This window comes from Triturus cristatus, chromosome 6 (assembly GCF_964204655.1).
Source record: "Triturus cristatus chromosome 6, aTriCri1.1, whole genome shotgun sequence".
NCBI classification, from domain to species: domain Eukaryota; kingdom Metazoa; phylum Chordata; class Amphibia; order Caudata; family Salamandridae; genus Triturus; species Triturus cristatus.
The window spans coordinates 985,205,707-985,225,117 of record NC_140589.1 but is presented as its reverse complement, the minus strand read 5'-3'; the positions used below and the strand labels follow the sequence as shown (position 1 = coordinate 985,225,117).

At 45.7% G+C, this 19,411-nt stretch overlaps 1 protein-coding gene across 1 annotated transcript in view; it reads left to right on the top strand.

Moving 5' to 3' along the window:
- DZANK1 (double zinc ribbon and ankyrin repeat domains 1) overlaps window positions 1-19,411 on the top strand; it is a 1,028,117-nt gene that overhangs the window by 543,013 nt on the left and 465,693 nt on the right. Inside the window, exon 13 of the mRNA XM_085611767.1 lies at window positions 1,354-1,561. Coding sequence (XP_085467893.1) covers window positions 1,354-1,561 — 208 coding nt within the window. The remainder of the gene's footprint in view (window positions 1-1,353; window positions 1,562-19,411) is intronic.

Below are 19,411 nucleotides of genomic sequence, written 5' to 3'. Positions count from 1 at the left end.
ACATTAAGTGACAAGTCAATTAAATTATGGTCTGTTCCGCTGGTCTGCAGAGAAATCCCTGCAGCTCCTTGGGGTGAAACAGCTTTTGATATTGTGGGACCCCGGTCTCTAAAGTCTAGATAGTCAAGAGATCTCTCCAGCTCATGTTATTACATTTCTTTCTGATTTTTTTGCTGGGGAGACCAATCCCAAGTGTTTCCTAATTTATTTTGGCATTCTGTTGGCTTGGAAGTCTATGACAGATTTTCTGCAGGCTAGGGGTATTTGACACAAGTGGTGTGCATTGTACCACCCAGTAACTAATGGCATGATTGAAAGATTTAACAGAACCTTGAAGGAAGCAATTCAGTACTCAAAGGGGGGGAATTGGAGAGAAGCTGTGAGGATCTGAAGAGAAGCTGTGTGTGGACATGTGGAGCAGGACAAGTTAACTCCAAATACCACAACAAGGATGATACTATTTAAACTGTGCCGCAGGAGGAAATCTAGTATTCTGGTGTCCTCTATGGGTGTATTCAAAAGCAAGGGATTCAGATGTTTCATGTGGGGGAGCTGAAAATTCTACAGTTTGGAGGAAATGGTACTAGGATAGGATCAAGGCTGTCAAGGAGTTGAATGGTAATGTCGTTCATGTTTGGATGCCAAAGAGGGTGCAAGGGTCAAGTAAATATGTTCATCCTCAGAAAGTCATAAAGAATTGTAAAAGTTCAGTGAAGTTGGAGGATGGGTGAGTAACAATTGACATTTTGTTTTCTATGTGGTGTATGTTTGCTTATATAGTTAGTTTTGTTGTGCCTTTCATGGTGTAGTGTCTCTCTGTAGTAGTGTCTTGTCTGCTTGTTGTACCAAAGATGTGTGGTAGCTTGCCCCAGGTAAGTGACTTGTGATCACAGAACTTTCTGGTTCTATGCCTCCCTGTTTTTTCTTTTAAGAATGTTTTTAGATGAACTATAGAGTAATTTACTGCTGTAGCCTCTTGGACACTGGAGTATAGAGTTCCGTACTGAACACTAGAACACAAGGACCGGCCTGCTTACTGGGTTTCTTCTAAGCCTCTACCTCAGTGTGTCAGCTGAAATAGTAAATAAATAAGAATGTCCATGTTTTATTTTGAGAAAGACGCTACAAAGCTTAGTCTTTTCTTTTTAAATCACTTTGTCGCAACCAGGTGTTATTTTAAACATGCAATCTGTCAAACCAAGGCAACATTGTATTTTTTTGTGTTTCCATTTTATAGAATTGTTTTTAGACCACACAACAGTTGTGTGACTTACGTTAATAATGTATATTGTTTTTATTGGCTGCATTTTGCCACTTTATATCACTTTAAGTGAATATGGCTTGTGTTTGCAGGATGCTGCTTGGAAGCCCTTAATTGTCGCTTTGCCAAAGTCAAGGTTGGGTATTGAAAGAATGGACAAAGGTACCCAGACTGTAGGCCTGTTCTACCCATCGAGCAAGCTCTTGGAGAAGAAAGACCTAGAGCTGGCATCTCAGAAGGAAATGAATGAGAAAATGAGTGATCGAAAGCCTCTTCTAACAGCTATTAGCCCCGGAAGAGGTAAGAACAACAGTGGCCTTTGAAAATGTTTATTTCTTTTAAATGTCACTTTGCTTTGTATGGTGGCAGTGTCTGGTTGTGAAGATTGTGCAACCGGCAAGGGGAGACATCAGAATAGTGGGGATGTGATTGTCTTTCTTCAGGCCCTGGATGTGGTGTGCTGCAGCGTTTAGGGTGCCCTTGAGGGGTGCCAGTGTGGGGTCTTAAAGGCCTTAGAGCAGAGCATTACCACTATCCAGATGTCACAGTTTGAGTGCTTGACTAACCGCTCTGAAGTCCCTTTTGGAAGAAATGCCTTGACGTTCTTTAGAAAAGAGAGCTGGTAACAGGCTGTTTTTGATTTTTGGCTATGTGTTCCTTTTATGATGAGGCTTGTGTCCATAGTGAATCCACGTGACTTAGAAATCAGTGAAAGTTGTGGTGTGAAGCCATCAGGTTGTACTATGCCTTTATTGTTCTAGGCAAATATCAGTTATCCTGTACTTAGTTGAGTTGAGCTTTAGGTAGACACTGCACCCCCGGTTTGGATGATGTGCAAGTAGTGTCTGAGGCATTAGATGTCTAACGCAGAGGAGACTTTCATGTACAGTTGTGTATCATTGGTGTATTAGTTATTCTTGATGCTATCTGTGAACAGATTGTCAGAGAGCGATGGTTAGTACTGATGTACGCTTGGAGGTGAGCTTAGACTGCTTTTTCAATTATGTTGCAGATGAATGATAGGTGATTGATGGGGACGGTAGTTGGAGTGATCATTAGGGTGTGGAGTCGTTTTCTTTAGGAGTGGGAGTATTTGGCCTGTCTTGAGATCTTCTGGGTAGATGCCTTGAATGAGGGAGGCATTGACAATGGTAAGTAGGGCAGGAGAGCATCCACAGAGAGAGCTTTTATGAAGGATGAGGGTAAGACATAATCTTCAAAAGAAGTCTCTTTGAGAGAGCGGAGTTTGTCAGAAAGATCTGATAGAGAATGGGATTTGAAGGCTGACCATTGTGTGATTCTAAGGTATGGGGTGGGTGTAAGAGATGAAGCATGCTTGGTATTGTTGATGTGCTGTAAAGTGAGCCTTCGAAGGTTCTTTTTATAAGAGGTTCTCTAAATGAGCGCTTTATCAGTCCAGAGCTTCCCTCAGATTTGCACCCACCATAGGAAGGTATCTTGAATACACATGTGTGGTGCAATGAAGATGCCTGGACAACCAAAATCACAATTTATATCTCGTGTAAGTCATATCCACGGCATGTTAATAGCTTGGTCCAAGCAGAGAAAATCTTCCACAACATTGTGTTTTGGGGGTTGGCTCTAGATAGAGCCAGACTGCCATCAAAAGTAACTGAGGAGCCAGCTTAATATGAACATCTAAGTACTCTAGCAAGAATTCTTTAGTGATAGAAAATGATGGTGATGCCTGGAGAAGACCCATCAGGCATTTTAAAAGTATGTCTCCTCCCTTTGAAATGTTAATGCAACCTTAATAGGAGTGGCCAGCAGAGCCTACAAACCTCTTACCTGGTCGAAGGTGGGGTAGTCTCTCTGTGATTCGTGTCTATGTTGGCAGGGCTGAACAGGGTGTGCCCTGAATATTTGGTTCCTTCAGAGAACTGTGCTACTGATGCTCCTGGGGGTGGGTTCTCCGCCGGTTGGATGATGGACGGCTCTAGCTCAGTTGGGGAATTTTAATGGGAGAGGCCTCCACAGGATGTTAGTGAGGCACAGAAATCACAGCAGCCTCTTAAGAAACGCTTGATGTAAATGCACTATAACATTTATCAGCTCTTACTTATGAGTAAAATCAATTATTCAGCATATACACAATAAAGATGCGTGACAGCAGCCACTCACAAAGCAGTACTCCGGTACACATCAAAGACTGTTAGATAAGAATGACTACATATGTCCATAAGCAGGAGAGGAGTGATGGAAGAAAGGGCCATCAATTTAGTTAGGGTACCAGATAATTGGCTAGGAGTGTGAGACAAAATATAAGAATGATGGTGGAAGGTATGGTTTTAGCTCATCACACTACACAGTGTTTTTCGGTGGAGCAATTAATTTAAAGGGCTAGAAATAAAAATACCAAATAAGCATCAAGGTAGTTGGACATGTATGAAAAAGGGAGTAGAGAAGGTATTTCAAAGGCTGATGAAGTGGTGAAGAATAAATTGTGGTTTCATACAGGCAATCTAGAGAAAATCAGGTTGGGCAGGAAAAGCAACAAGTTGTCTGAGTACTCGTGCCTGGAGATTAGGAATGTACAAGCCATGTTCATAGTGGTACAAGATGGTCAGTTCTGAAACAAGCAAAGGGTGGAGTTGCATCAGAAAGTGAAACGAAGTTGTTTGAGGATGTTGTGGAGCATATCGAGGGTATGGGAGATGCAGTATATTCATAGTGATGAATGATGCAGAGTTGCATTTTAGTGGTGGTTGTGGACATGAAGTGGTTGGAGAAATATTGGTGGGGGCAGCAGGAGATGGTGGTCTCTGTGTTTGTTGAGAGAATGATGAGCAGATGAGGGATTGTCCTCTGCATAGGCTACCATAGAAGTCAGATGACTTTGTATTAACATAAGTGTCTGTTTTGTTTGTTCTCTTCACATTTTTTGTTTCTTTCTGTTTCTAACCTTATTTTCCCTAATGGCTGCTGCTTATGAGAATAAATGTTTTCCTTTCATAACTGCTGAACAAATTTACTCCAAATTACAAAAAGGTCGCTTTCTGGACCAAGATTTAACTTTCTGCCACATTTGGTGTAATCCTGTTCAGCAGTTCAGGCTGTAGTCATATCTAAAATCTCTTTGGTAAATCGCATGCAGTATACGTCTTTTGGGACCAACCCCTTTTTTCCTCGCCCCCGCTTGAGGATCACTTCGAAACTTTGCACATAGCAGTTGAAGAGAGTTGCATACTGATTTTGAAAGGTTTATTAAGATTCATTAATCGTTGCCAAACAAAAAACGCTTTGTCTATGGAAACTAGGTCCTAACTATGACTATTATCTTGTGCAAACATATTTAAATATATACTAATATAACCACAGGCGAATATATATATTTGCCAGTAGTTATGTTAGTACAGTTAAGTCTGCATTTCCATTGAAAGAGTGTTTTTTTGGTTTGCTACTCTACTTTGGCTCCGTTTTACGGATCTTCACAAAACTGTCCTAAAAAAAGTTCATCCACCTCAGCACCTTACTGGAAAGTTATGGGGTGATCCATCAAGTGGTGGCTGAGAAAAAAGGGGTGTCCCAAAACATAAAATTGTCCATGCAATTTCTATGGACTTATTTAGGCATGGCTACAACAAAAACTGCTTAATGGAATTGCACCAGCTTTGGCAGGAAGCTAGATCTTGGTCTGCAGACTGTGCTTTTTGTGATTTGGTGCAAATCTGTTCAGTATTTTTTAAGATACTAAGGGTCACAAATAATTGTTCATTTTCGTAGCTGGGCTCGCAAGAATCTCGAGAAATCAAAAATAGAGGCCTATGATTGGTTGAGAGGCCCATTTTCCCTGTGAGCCTTCACTCTCTCGCAGGAGTGAGAGGCTCCAGCCAGATTGAGCACTCTTATTGGCTGGCTGTTTGAATGCTAGAATGAAATTAACTCTATTACGGGTTACTGTGAAAAATTGGAGGTATGGAAATGAAGTAAAAAAAGCTAAATAAGGTGGCAGTAGAAAGGCATGCTGTCCCCCTAGATTTTGAGAGGAGGTGTCTTAGGGTTAACTACTATGAAGAAAATAAATGGATATTGTTTTTAACTAAGGGGGAAATATGTATGATTCTGAAGCCGGGAGGGGATGCACCCTTGTCATATCGACCGATTACTATGATTAACACAGATGTTAACATTTTATGTAAACTTTTGGCTACTCGATTACGGCCGTACATGCCCCACTTGGTCTATGGAGACCAATGTGGGTTCATACCAGGACGAAACACGGCTATGAATCTACGCCAACTTAACCATGTCATGTATGAGGTGCGCGACCGGGAGGAACAGATGGTGCTGGTATCCATTGACCTCGCCAAGGCATTTGACATGGTGGATTGGGGGTACCTTCTCGAGGTCTTATGGGCTGTGGGGCTGGGTCCCAAATTCTGTCGCTGGATTCGCATTTTGTACACGGCACCCCGTGCGAGAGTAAAGCTTGGGGGCACGCAGTCAGAGGACTGGCAATTGGGAAGGGGCACTCGCCAGAGGTGTCCCCTCTTGCCTCTACTGTTCGCCCTGGCCATATAGAGCCATTTGCAGTCCAAGTCAGGGCAGAAATGGAACAGTGGGGAATTAGAGTGGGTGACACGCGTAATATTATCTCCCTATATGCCGACGATGCCCTGTTTTATCTAGACTCTCCCCGGGACGCACTACCTGTACTGCTGCGCCAACTGGATAGGTTTGGAGAGGTCTCTGGATTGGTACTCAATCGTGGTAAGTCCCTGATCTTTCCGCTGGCAGGACTAGCCTCGGTACCCCTGGGGGATCTCCCGGACCTGGGGCTGCGCTGGGAACGGGTGAGTTTCCGTTACCTGGAGATACAGGGGCCCCGACGGGCACACAGGCGCTGGCCTGGAACATAGACCGGATAACCATGTCTCTGCAGCAGTCGGTGACATTTTGGAATACCCTTCCATTGTCATCTCTAAGATGGTGATGCTTCCTAGGACACTCTATGTCCTCCAGAACTCACTATGCCCATTACCGACGCGAGTCTTCAAAACCCTGAACATGCTCCTCACATCCCTGCTCTGGGCGGGCCGGCGTAGTAGGGTAGCTCTCAACACTATTATACGCAGCTACGAAGAGGGCGGACTGGAAGCACCACGCCTCAATTTATATTATTACGCGGCCCAACTACAGCCTGCGGGACGTAGGCTGACAGACGCAGACAACTGAGAGAAACGCCGGCTTTCCAGCAGGGTGAACACCCAGACACTGAAGGAAGCACTCATGCAGGGCAGGGGATCGGAGACAACTCTTTCCTGCGTAGTGCGACATACGGCCGGCATATGGCAGTGGTTTACCGAGAAAGTTCTACAAAAAGCGCCATTTCACAGGAAGCTTTCGATCTGGATACTGGCCCCCTTTGGGAAGGTACATGTTCTTTCAACCCTGAAGGGAGGGTGGCTGCGAAGTTCTTGCCAACCTTTTTCCCAACGAGACATTTATCACTTACAAACAGGCGGAAGAGAACTTTGGCCTTGGGCAGGGCCAATTCCTACACTATCGGGGAATCCAGGAAGTGGTGAAGATTACCTGGCCACAGTACCTGGACATCCCACCTCCGACACAAACTCTAGATATCCTGCTCACGTGTGGTACCGGTCACAAATGATTCTCTCTCCTCTATAAAGCTATGAAACAGGATTCTGCTCCCCCGGTGCCGCCATCCCGGGCTGCCTGGGAGTGTTCTTGCTGTCCAGCTGGATGAGAAACAATGGGCACACATAGGCTCCCTCACACGCACTGTCTCCTGTAATGCCAGATTTAAACTAACACACATTAACTTCTTGCGTCGCACCTACCTAACCCCAGTATCCCTAAAATGCATTTCATGTGACGGGGGGATAGATGCCCGAGATGTAACACAGAGAAAGCAGGCGTTTTACATTTGGCCTGGGATTGTTCGGTGGTCAGGCAGTTTTGGGCGGAGGTGGTGGGCAGGATTGTTGCGGCCACGGGCCTTCAAGTGAAGCTGGAACCCTTGAGTTGTCTACTTGCATCTATCCGTAAGCCCAAGAAAAAGAAACTCCCATATAAGCTCCTACAACTTATGCTGGTGCTAGATAGGCACAGGATAGCTATAACTTGGATGGGGCAGAGGGGCCCGGAAGTGCCAATCTGGCTCAAAGATGTTCGAGAGTGATCCCTAGCTGAAGAAGCCCATATGAAACTCACCCGTAGGGACGAGAAGCTACAAGCGGACCTAATGGTCTGGCGTGAAATGTGTACTTCTGGGTTGACGGAGGGGGAGCCCTCCTCACAGGATGCAACAGACAACGCGGAGAGTGGGTTAGATGTAGACGACGCCCCTAACCATGATAAGGAGAGAGAGGATCGATCCCAGTGATATGCACCCTGATAGTCAGTGGCATATCCCATGCTTCTTCTTCACTGTATTATGCTTACACATGGATATGTTTCCCCAATGTGCCTGTCTTGCCCCGACGCTACTACCTTTACCACATACCAGTAATAGTACCAATGGCATGCCTCTATATACTGTATCAATGTCAATTCATTTTTGTATTTTTAAAATGAAAATAAAGTTTAAAAAAAAGCATAGGCTAAAGTAAAGTTATAGTTAGGTGAATTTGTCAGTCAGCATGAATGTTTTTAACTAAAGAAACCTCAGTAATTCACCAGTTATAGTTGGAGCTAACTATGATTCTCACCCCCACTATGCATTCTTTATGACCTCACATATGGCATCACTCATGACATGTTCTATGACATCATTTATGTCATCTCAAATGACATCATTGATGACATCACTGATTACATCATCCAAGCATCACATATTGCTGTATAAACTGCTATCTCTTTACACGTAGCATAGTTCACATTAACAATCAACAACATATATATAGGAAACCCTCATTCAGTACAGTGTTCAATCTGTGTACAACTGTTCAGAGAAAGCCAAAATAGTAAATGCCAATTCCAAAACAAATGCCCTACTGCGTACAGCTTTTATCTGTATTATTCCCTGACACACACCAAACCTACATTAAGAAATTAAGTTGATATCAGTAGAGAACTGAATACTGTAAAGAGTGTTTACTCTATGGAGAGAGTTTACTCCATACCCCACTGTTGGCAAACAGTGAAACTCTCTGGAGAAATATACCCCAGAGTATTCTAAGAATCTACTAAGAACAGTGTACATTCTATGCCACAGGTGTCCAAAAAGACACTATTTACTAAAAATTAACCAAGATATTAAGGTGCTAAAGATCATACACCTACACCCTTTATTCTGTGGTGAAACGTTTACATATAGCCCATCTTCTGAAGCAAAAGAAGCACATTTATATAGGTTAGTACCTGGTGCAAGCAGTCTTCGATGTTATTTAGAAAATGTCATTCTTACACGATTCTGTCTAATAATTCAAGGCTGCCTACAAAAGTTAGTATCTACTATGTAGAATGGTCCTCCTGCTGGAATCTTTTTCTGCAGAACCAAAAAATTGTGTGGAGCATTATGAATACAAGTCAACTGTCACCTACACACAGAGTTACTCTGGAATGCAAACATTTGTAATTTGTTCAATACCTCTACACAACCATGGTGCATTAGGAGCTCATTAATTTTGTAAACACGCACACCCATTAGCTGGACCCAGGCTCTACAAAATTAGGTAAAAAATTACTATGGTAGTTACCTGCCACTATGTAAACTATAAAACAAACTAACACACTCATTGGATGATGCCTTCATTGATGTCATCAGTGATTTAATCAATGATGTCATTTGAGATTTCATCAGTGATGTCATAAATGATGTCTTCGCACATGTACACTATACGCTTATTGATTCTTGATCAGTCAGATAGACCCTTAAGGCAGAACCTGGAAGAAGTGATGGACACTAAATCTGAGCTTCTGGCATTCCAGCGACCAACCATGCATCGGAACCCAAAAGGGTTTGGCTACGTGACTTTCAGTGCTGAAGCAAAGGGCCTACGTTAAAGATGATGTTCTACTAGTGCGTAATGAGGTAATGACTTGCTTCAATATAAACAGTCTCCGGAGAGAAGGTTTTCAGCCACGCAGCACAGATAGCACTCTGTAGTATGCTGAAACACTGCTTGTACATAAAGATGTTACTATTCCTGCCCAACTTGACCCTAGGTAATGCAAACATGGACTGTTAATGTGCCTTGAGTAGCTGCTGTAGCTGATTTGCTGTCCATGTTTGTGCTGTATCAAATTGCTGATTACTGAAGCTGATTCTTCCTTTTGCCCCTTGACTAAGTCCCTCACCTGCCAGAGGAAGAAATGGATACTATCTTGATGTGATGTAAAACACATCTGAAACCTGGCTCTTCACATCTTAGTTTGGCTGCAGTTGCATTTCCGTCTCTGTCTTTGTGTTTTTGTCTGCTCAGCGCTTTGACACCCTCTGGTATAAATGCACTCTATAAATATTATCCTTCCCTATCCCATGTCATGAGTGATGTCATATGTGAGGTCATAAACAGTATATTGTTATTATTATTATTTTTTTTTTAAACTTTATTTTCATTTTGTGTACAAACATATATCTATTAATCATTGTGTTACATACAACGGCAGTAGCGAACAAACAAAAAAGAAAAATGGAAGAAAAAGAAAAACAACAGTCCTGGCAGTTACAGCTAAATAATTACTGACATCTTTACATTGTACAGTGGGGAGGCATTGTCCTCATCCATTAATACATATAGAACATCATTCTGTAATCGGGGGGTAATCCTAACCCTCTTTTCTGTTACAGCATGTTACAATCACGCACAACAGGTAGTGCCTCGGGCAGGGCTGCACCGTAGGACTGCAACACCCCAACTGCCTCAATCAATCCCCGTTCTATCATGTTCCTCTTCCGAATCTTCCCCAGTAGATTGTTGGGCCAGATATGCTCGATATGGTTCCCAAATATTCCTAGGTTGACAGCGAGTGGGCATGAGCGCATTGAAATTTTCTGAGTGCGTATTGCTGCGAGACAGGTCGTCACACCATTCCTTTATAGTGGGCGTGGGTCCCTTCATCCATCGCATGGCGATCCTGCGTTTAGCTATCAGGATACCTAGTGATAATAATTTACGTGTGCCTTTAGGGTACTCTTTTGTGTAACCTAGCAACGCTTCCTGAGGGACAAGCTAAGATTTGTTCAAGCTATGTCCTGTAATGCAATATGCACCGTCTCCCAAAATCTCTGGATCCCTGGGCAGGCCCATGCAAGATGTGTAAAATTTGCCTCGACCGCCCCGCATCTCATGCATCTATTGTTGCCTCGTAGTCCACATTTGTACAGACGGACTGGGGTGTAATACATTCTCTGCAGAAACTTAAAATGTAGTAGGCGATGTCTGCTGTTTTGTGAGATAGTCTTTGTGTCCCTACAGCAGTATACCCATTGTTTGTCAGTAATGTCCAACTGCAGCTCTGTGCGCCATTCCTGCAGCGATTTTTCAGCCGGGTAATCCAGCTCCACATTAAAAAGTGTGTAAAATATCTAGATCATGTGTTGTGGTGCTTTTGCACATAGGAGGTACGTCAAAGGGGCAAGTTCAGGTGGTTCTAGCATGTCCTCCCCTAGTGTGGTACAGAGCGCATGTCGTGCTCGGAAGAAGCGCAAGTTATAGTTATAGTTAGCGCTGCTAACTATAGCTGGTGAATTTCTGTGATTTTTTTTTGGTTCAAACCGTTAATGTTGATACTGACAAATTCACCTAACTAGAATGTTACTATAACCTTTGTTTTTTTAGTGAAATAAACAAAAAATGTATATATATTGTAGAAGGCTGCGTGCCTTGCACTATTTACACTATGAAAATATAACAAAGATAAAATAAAGAAAATGTATACAACACCTGAGTCTACAGTGCCATTGTTTCTCGCTTGTGGTGACGGGATAGTAGAAGCATATATATATATATGCGAACCCTCCCGAGCACGAGCTTCATTCTAATTGGAGGCCAACGCTCCAAAGCAGAATGTGTTGGCAGCCATCTTGTGACTCGGTAACTGAGTCACAAGAAAAAGGAGAAAAATGTGAAAAATTGAAAAAAAGGAGGCAGGTTAGAAACCCCTTACCCCCTAGGCCAGCACAGGGGATCCCACAGGAGCCCCAGTCCCAAGAAAAGCATTTTTTATTTTTAAATCGGCAGAATTTGCGCTGGGTGAGCAAATCCTGCAGAGGGAAAAAAACAAGCATTGGCATAGCCAATAGGTCTTGCCTTTGGGGCCTTATAAGTGTTTAGCCATGTAACAGTTTTTGTAGTTGCACCAAGGATATTGTGCTGCAAAACTAAATACTTATAAGGTCCCAAAGGCGAGACCTAGTGGCTATGCCAATGCTTGTTTTATCTCCTCCGGCAACATCTGGCCAGAGGATGTGGTGTATCATACTTCCGGACATTGCAGGACAGCAAGACCGCTAACCTGCTACAGTAAGCAGAGCTTGTTGGTAAGGCCCTTCCTCAACAGATGAGCATCAGGAAAGCCACAGGGACGGGGATCTTTTTATTAATTTATTTAGTATTGTAGTATTGAATTAGTATCTGTGATTTAATGACCTTTGACAGCTTTTTGAATGTTACACTTAGAAAGTGCAATGTCAGAAGCATGTAACCTTACCAGGGCATAGAATTGTGCCTTTAAGTGCTGAAATAATCAATTTGAAGAGATGAGGGGCTGGTGCGATGAAGAGGGACAGGAGAGTGATCGGGGCAAAGAGGAGGGACGGAGAGAGTGACTGGTGCAACGGGAGGGACGGAAAGTTGGGCTGTGCAATGGGGGGGTGGGACTGGGCAACGTGGAGGGATGGGGAGAGGGACCGAGGGGTCAGGTATAGAATAGGCCCATTGGAGCACAGGGAATGCATACGAGAGAGAGACAGCGGGGCTGGAGTGAGAGGCTGTAGAGAGTCAGAGATGGGCTCGAGAGATTCAGTGAGATGCTGGAGAGACACAGAAGGGCCGGAGAGATATGTGGGGGGAGGGGGGAGAAAGACACAAGGGAACTGAAGACAGAGGGACTAGAGAGAGAAAGTGGGGGCAGGGAGGGACAGGACGCTGGAGAGAGAGGGGCGAGAGAGAGAGAAAGAGGGGCCGAAGAGAAACAAAGAGGGGCTGATTAGCTGATTAGCCGGTTAGGCCGGAGAGAATAAGGGTGAAACCATAATAGGTCCCGAAAAGTGTAATTTGTGATTCTAATTGCTGGTGAATGGTGATGGACAACCCTCAGCTGCAGCCGGCAGCTAAGTTAGAACTGAAAGCAGGTTGCAATGCGTCAGGTTCATGTGATGATGTGGAGAGATGTTTTCTGAGTCCCAGGGTGGCCGACGCCATAGAGCTTTGTAAGTATGAGTCCAGATCTGTGGACATTCCCAGTGCACCCTTCTGCAGCCTTTCGGCATGAATGATTTTCATACAGCGGCTCTTAATAATGCAGGACGAATGCTGGCCCTTCCGAGGAACAGATACATTGCTTGTCTGCGGTGAGCCTGTGTAGGGGAATACCTGCAGATTATAGAACGGCGGGGTGTGGGTGCTCCGTAGACACCATTCTAACAGGCATACACTAACCGACAGACACCCCCCACTCCTCACTGGGCCTTGCAACAGAACATTGAGAGACCTAATTTACCAGTTTCACAATCACTTGTGTTCATGTTTAAAACCCTTCTTGCCTGCCACTTTGTAATGCCTGCTTCTTGTCCCTTAAAATCGAGCAAAGTTCAGGTGTACCCAATTTACCACATGGTGTTTTCAGGAGTGCTCCACCACCTCAGAGCCCGTCGTAGTTGAACCAGTTCCGCTGCACTTTACACATGCCGGGCATAGTTGCAATGAGTTGGGAAAGATAAAACCAGCACACACGCACGCCTCGCGCGGCAGCAGGGGTAGGGGGCCTGTGCGATTCCCTTGCGGGAGCGAGCAGCATGGCGCGATGATTGCGACCATATGGCGCCACCATATGGCGCCGCTCGCTCCCGCAAGTGAATCTCCACACGTGCACGCGTTGCCATTGAAGGCAATGGAACGCGTGCACGGCGCGTGCACGATTTTGGCCGTCAAAGCTGTGCCATTGACTAAAGGTCTCTCCTACGCAGCGCATGCGCGCTGCGTAGGCGAGACCTAATGAAGCGCGGATTCCTGCTCTTCGTTATCTGTAAGCCCCCCGCGGTCCCCAACTTTAGGGCCGGCCCCGGGGGATGGGCTCCCCAGGGCCAGATGTGGCCCGGGAGGGGGGCCACGCAGCCCCCTCCCTTTATTTAAAAATAAATAAATGGCCGGGCCCCGGGAACATATGAAAACAGAACTCACTAAGTGGTGGGAAGGCAGATCGTTACAGAAATACCGTGATGTGGGACGGGTGCCTCGGGGGCTGAGAATTATAGTAGCACCCAGCTTTGAAAACCAGAATCCGCTCAAGTTGAAGGAATGGGCCGAGAGCAACCTGGATGCATCGATGAGACTCCTAATCATCCTAATTAAATACGCAGAGATCGACTGACTAGCAACTATGAAAGAAATTGAGAGAATCAATTGTGAGCTTGACAAATCCACTAACCAGAACCTCATTGCCAAGGGTCGAGAGGAGATTGCAACGAGACAAAAAAAGCAGGAGGAAATAATTAAAACAAGAAAGGCATTCAAATTTGCAAGGGACAAATCTGATTACGAAACTGGGCAAGTATTTACGTTTGCAAGGAAGTTTGACACAGCCAAATGTCAACAGATGAACAAACCTACCCCGGCTTCAAGTGAGACTGTTGGACCTGGCCCTTTTTGTGGGGTCATCCCTAAACTTTTTGCCTTCCTCCTGTATTTTTCCTGACCTGTTGTTGGCTGATTTATGACTCTGGGCACCTTACCACTGCTGATCAGTGCTAAGGTGCATATGCTCTCCCTATGGTAAAATGTATACATTGATTGGTGTCCATGATTGGTTCATTTGGTTTACTGTCAGCCCCTAGTAAAGTGCACCAGGAGTGCCAGGGCTTGTAAATACAAATACCGCTGGTGGGCCTGCAGCACTGGTTGTACCACCCACAGAAGCGGCCTAGTAAAATGTGTCTAGGATCTGCCACTGCAGAACCTGCGCGCAGTCTGGTACTGTCGCGCTGACTGCGCAAGTGCACCCACTTGCCAGTCCCTAAACCTGCCCTTAACTACATATTAGACACCCCTCTGGTAGGCCCAAGGGCAGGGTGCATTGTAGGCAGAAGGTAGGACATGCCCTGATGTGTGTGGCATGTCTTAATAGTGAATTACAGCCATTTTCGTTTTTTACTATTGAAGGCTACCTGCTCTCCATAGGCCAGAATGGGCTGCTGGATTTACTACACGCTGTAATCCCAGTGGACTCATAGAGCATGGTAGAAAGTCATGTTTAGTACGCCTGAACTCAGAATAATGAAAAACTTCTTTTAGTAAAGTTTATTTTAATATCCTGCGTTTGTAAATACTACTTTTAGAAAGCTAGTATTTACTGATCTGGCCATTCAGTCCGCCTCTGCGCTGTGTGTGTGTGTTCTGCCTAGCAACAGTAAGGAGCAGGGCTGGGGAATTCCAGGAGACAGGTTGGCTGCCAGGTGGTGTGTAGAGAGATTACACCAGGATGGGTGGGAGGAGTACACCCTGACTCTTGAATAGACCTGTGCTCTGCCACCACAAAGCCGGCTCCGCCCCCTGTGGAGCGGCTGATGTCTCTGCCCTGCTGCTGAAAGGAAAGCGCAGAGTCACCACAACAAAGTGCTCCAAAACTGGACTGAGCCAGGCCCAGGCCCCCTGGTGCTAAAGAACAAAAGAATTGTGCTATAAAAGTAGGAGCCTGGCTCCTAAGAAATTAGATCCTGTTTGCGCCAAGAAGAAACTCTGCCTGAAGGAGAAGGACCTGGAGAAGCTGAAGGAGGAATACTGTCTCTCTGCCTGAGAGACTGGCCTGCAGTGGGTGCCTGTCTGCTGGAAGGAGAAGGAAAGCCTGAAGAAAAAGACTTTAATTCAGCTTGTGCTTTTACAAACAATCTCCAAGGGCTTGTGTGTGAACTTGCCCCCTGACCTGCGCCCCAGGAACAGTGGGCGCTACCACCCTGAAAGAAGAGGAGAAGTGCTGTGGGTAATTCCGCAAGCTGACCCCTGGGAACCTGTGCATCCCCTGACCTCACTGAGCAACGCGACTTCTGCTGCTGGCGTGGCTGCAAACAAAGTAAAGGCCTGACAGCCCGAGCACCGTGAACAGCTGCCCCCTCGAGCCGTAGCTCGCAAAGTAAGGAGGAGAGTCCTGCGTCTGAGCGCCGAGCCCCTGTGACCCCGCCGGGTTGTGGAGGCTTTTGTGAGGACCTGAAACGTGCCCTGGTTCGCCGTACCGGGAAGCTGACAGAGCGCTGCGCTGGGAAATCACCCCCGAGGCTGCTCTTCTGCTTCTGACCCCCCTTCGTTGCAACCTGCATCCTGCCCGAGCGCCCCACGAAGCTCCGCCATCCCCTGGACACTTGGGACGCCAGCGCGACGTGGGACACCCCTGGACTGGACCGCGAGGCCGCCACGAACCTTCCCCGTGAAATCTGCAAGGTATTGTGCCAGCGCGTGAAAAGTACGGCCCGTACTTGCCTTCGTACGGACCGTACCTATAGTTACAGTGTTGAGATCTGGTTCGTTAGTTTGAAGCGTACTGCCTTGCCAGTTTGAACCGTACTTTCCTTTGGCTAAGTTCGAACCGTACTAAGCCTTGGTTTGAACTGTACTGCCAGCTGAAGTCATTGTGCTTTGAAGCTACGTACTTTTGGCTGAGTTCGAACCGTAACAGCCTTGGTTCGAACCGTATTTACACTGGGAGCAGCCAGGTTCGAACAGTACCTACGTTTAGCCAAACCGCATTGAAACCTATTGCCGGTGCTCACGCGGGAAGCGTGAGACTCGGCAAGCGTACTCGGCCTCACGCGAGATGCGTGAGAAACGGCAAGGCACTTTAAAAACCTTGCCCAGAGCATGACAAAGGCGCTACGAAGTGCGCAGAAACCCTAAGAAACTGATTTTAACTAAAACTGTGCCATTTTAAAACCTGTGGACTGCCCTGAAGTATTTGAAAGTAACTGGAACTTGAATTTACCAAGAGAACTGTATTTGTGCAACCTACCTGCAAGAGAGCTTATATATAAAGACTTCTATTTTTGATAAATACAGCCTTGTGTCTTTGTGTGGTGGGGAGGTGATTATTGTGTGGGACAACTTGAACGCTTAACCTATATGCCCTCTGGAAATTTAGCCTGACTGCTCGCGCCACGTTACCTAGAGGGTGAGCAGGGGTTATTTTTAAAGAGGTAATCCTACGCCCTGACTTAGAGGAAAGGGTCCCTGCTTGTCGCAAGTGCATACCTGCGCCAACCAGAGACCCCGGATTCTAACAGAGACTCAAAGTGGCAACCCGGTTTCTGACTCTACATCTGTTTCAGTCTTAAGCTCTGCGCTGGAGAGAGGTACAGACTCTGAGGATGGACGCGACATGCTCACTCGAGGTGAATCCACCACTAACAACTTCACCCTTGCAGAGGAGCTTGATTTTTTAAGGTTAGATCGGCGCCAAACATTGCGCCCACGACCTCCGAAGAAACAAGACACCGGCGAAATCAAAGAAGACGCGAAAGGAGGAAACGCAAGCAATCAAAGGCCAAATAACAGAAGAAGACAGAACACTGGCCTCAAAACAGAAGGAGAACCCCAACACTGTGATCAACCTTACTGACACTGTCTTAAGCAAAGTTGAAACCCAACTTCTTTCCCTTGGCCTCACATACTGTGCCGAGAGTAGCTTTAAATAGAGTAGAACCCGTGTGGACATTTACAAATTCATATGCAAATTGAAACTCATCAAGTTCTTTAAAATCAAGCACTCTAATCTCCCCTTGCCTCCTCTACCTCCGATACAGCTGGCTACAACCTCACAGTTTCCGACATCTCCACCATCCGGACAATGAGGGAACTACAATCTGATCCTATCTCTTTGACCAGCAATCAACTACTACTCTCTTAGGGATAATGGTCTGCTGTTAGGGTTCCTAGCCCTTTTAAACCTCCTTCCACTTTTACACCAATGATGTCTAGGGATGCGATCGATACCTTCAACAATGTGGTAATTGAGGAACTAAAAGACTTACATCACAAATGCACACACACATGTTCCCGGAACCATAACAAACATCTTCATGCTCTGATCAAAAGGCTAAATGTAAATGTAAATGTATGTGTTTTTGTAAAGCGCACTGCTGCCGAGGCGTCGTGGCGCTGTAGACCGCTGGGGAACCCGTCCTGGCTATCCCTGTGAGATGGTCCCTCCTGGGTATCTCCAAGGTGAAACCAGGCATCCCCGGCGATTGTGGGGGGCCGTTGTGGAGATGAGGCAAGCTAATGCCCAGAGTTGCCGAGTGTGATCCCTGGTTAGAGTGGGCACCGAGGCGAGAATTATCGAGTCCGCTGGCCCTGGTCCACGACCCTGCCGCCTCTGCTTCCGGGTCTGTCGCCTCTAACCAGTGAGCCACACTACTCCACAGCTACGTAGCAACAACCAGATTGTCGTGAACAAAGCCGACAAAGGACGTAACATTGTGCTTTGGTCCAGACATCTGTACTTGGAAGAAGCACAGAGACACCTCAGTGATGCCACTTGCTACAAGGAAACCAGTATCCAGGAGGTGAACAAAAGCAGGATCACCTTAAGGAAAAAACTCAGTGGTTTTAAGATGGCGGGCCTCATCAGCAAAGACGAATTTCTATTTCTCTACCATGAAACACATGTCCTGCCAGTACTCTACTTTCTACCCAAAGTCCACATGGGTACCTCACCAATCCCTGGCCGCCCTATCATTTCCGCATGCAATAGCCTTTGCGAGAATATGTCTAAGTATGTGGAGTATTTTCTACAGGACTGTTTTTGTTTCTTTACCCTCATATTTATGTGATACTGGTGATTTCCTGAATAAGATCATGAGGAATACAATGGTCTTACAAATATATTCTGATGTCAATGGACATAATCTCCCGCTACACCAGTATTAAGCTCTGAGATGGTCTACGAGCAGTTGAACATTACCTACAGGAACGCCCCATAAACTGTCATCACCATAATGAACTATTGATATTTAGGATTAAGTGGGGCCTCGATCATGACTTTTTCATGTTCGACAGGACAGTCTATCAACAAATGCGTGGTGTTGCCATGGGTGCCTGTTTCTCTCCTAGCTATGCAAGTCTCCATGTTGGCTGGTGGGAGCAACAGGTACTGAGGGTAATCACACTGAGGCATGGACTAACCACATTGTTACTTGGCTCCGGTATATAGATGACGTATTTGTTGTGTGGAATGGTACCACTGAAAGTGAACTGGAGTTTGTTTCTTCTATCAACAGCATTGACCTCAATCTTGAGTTTAATGCCCATATCAATAGCAGTGCTATCAAATTTTTGGATGTCACTATTTACATTGAGAAAGGAGCACTACACTCTAAACTCCATCACAAGAACGCTCCAGGGAACTCGACACTTCATGCCACTAGCTTTCAACCCAAACACCTCATCGCTAGCATACCTTATGGGGAAATGCTCTGTCTGAAGAGGATGTGGAGCTCAGAGTCAGACTTACAATCCTGTCAGGATGAGGCACATGATCGCTTCATTGCTAGAGGTTACAGCACCACCGCCATAGCGAAAGCCAGAACTAGAGCCAATGCTATACCCAGAGACACTCTACTGGCTCCCAACCCTCCGTGTGAGTTCACTGACGACAGCAGCCACTCCGTAACCTCCACTCAAGACACGGTTGATACCCGCCTGATCATCACCTCCAGTAGAGAGGAACAGGCTATTAAGTCCATCATCAACCGACAATGGCGCATTGTCCAATCTGACCCAGTCCTGGGCCCCTTGGTTGCCAACAAACCCACCATCACTTATCAGTGGGCTTTCTCTATGAGGGACGCCTTAGTCAAGAGCAGCCCTGAGCTCATGATTAAAACTAACTGGCTATCTGATGTTAAGGGTTTTCGCAACTGTAATACCTGTAGAGCCTGTAAATTTGGCGTCAACACTACTCAAGTCACTGCCAGGTTCTGCAACAAGCCCATAGTACTGCAACATAAATGCACAT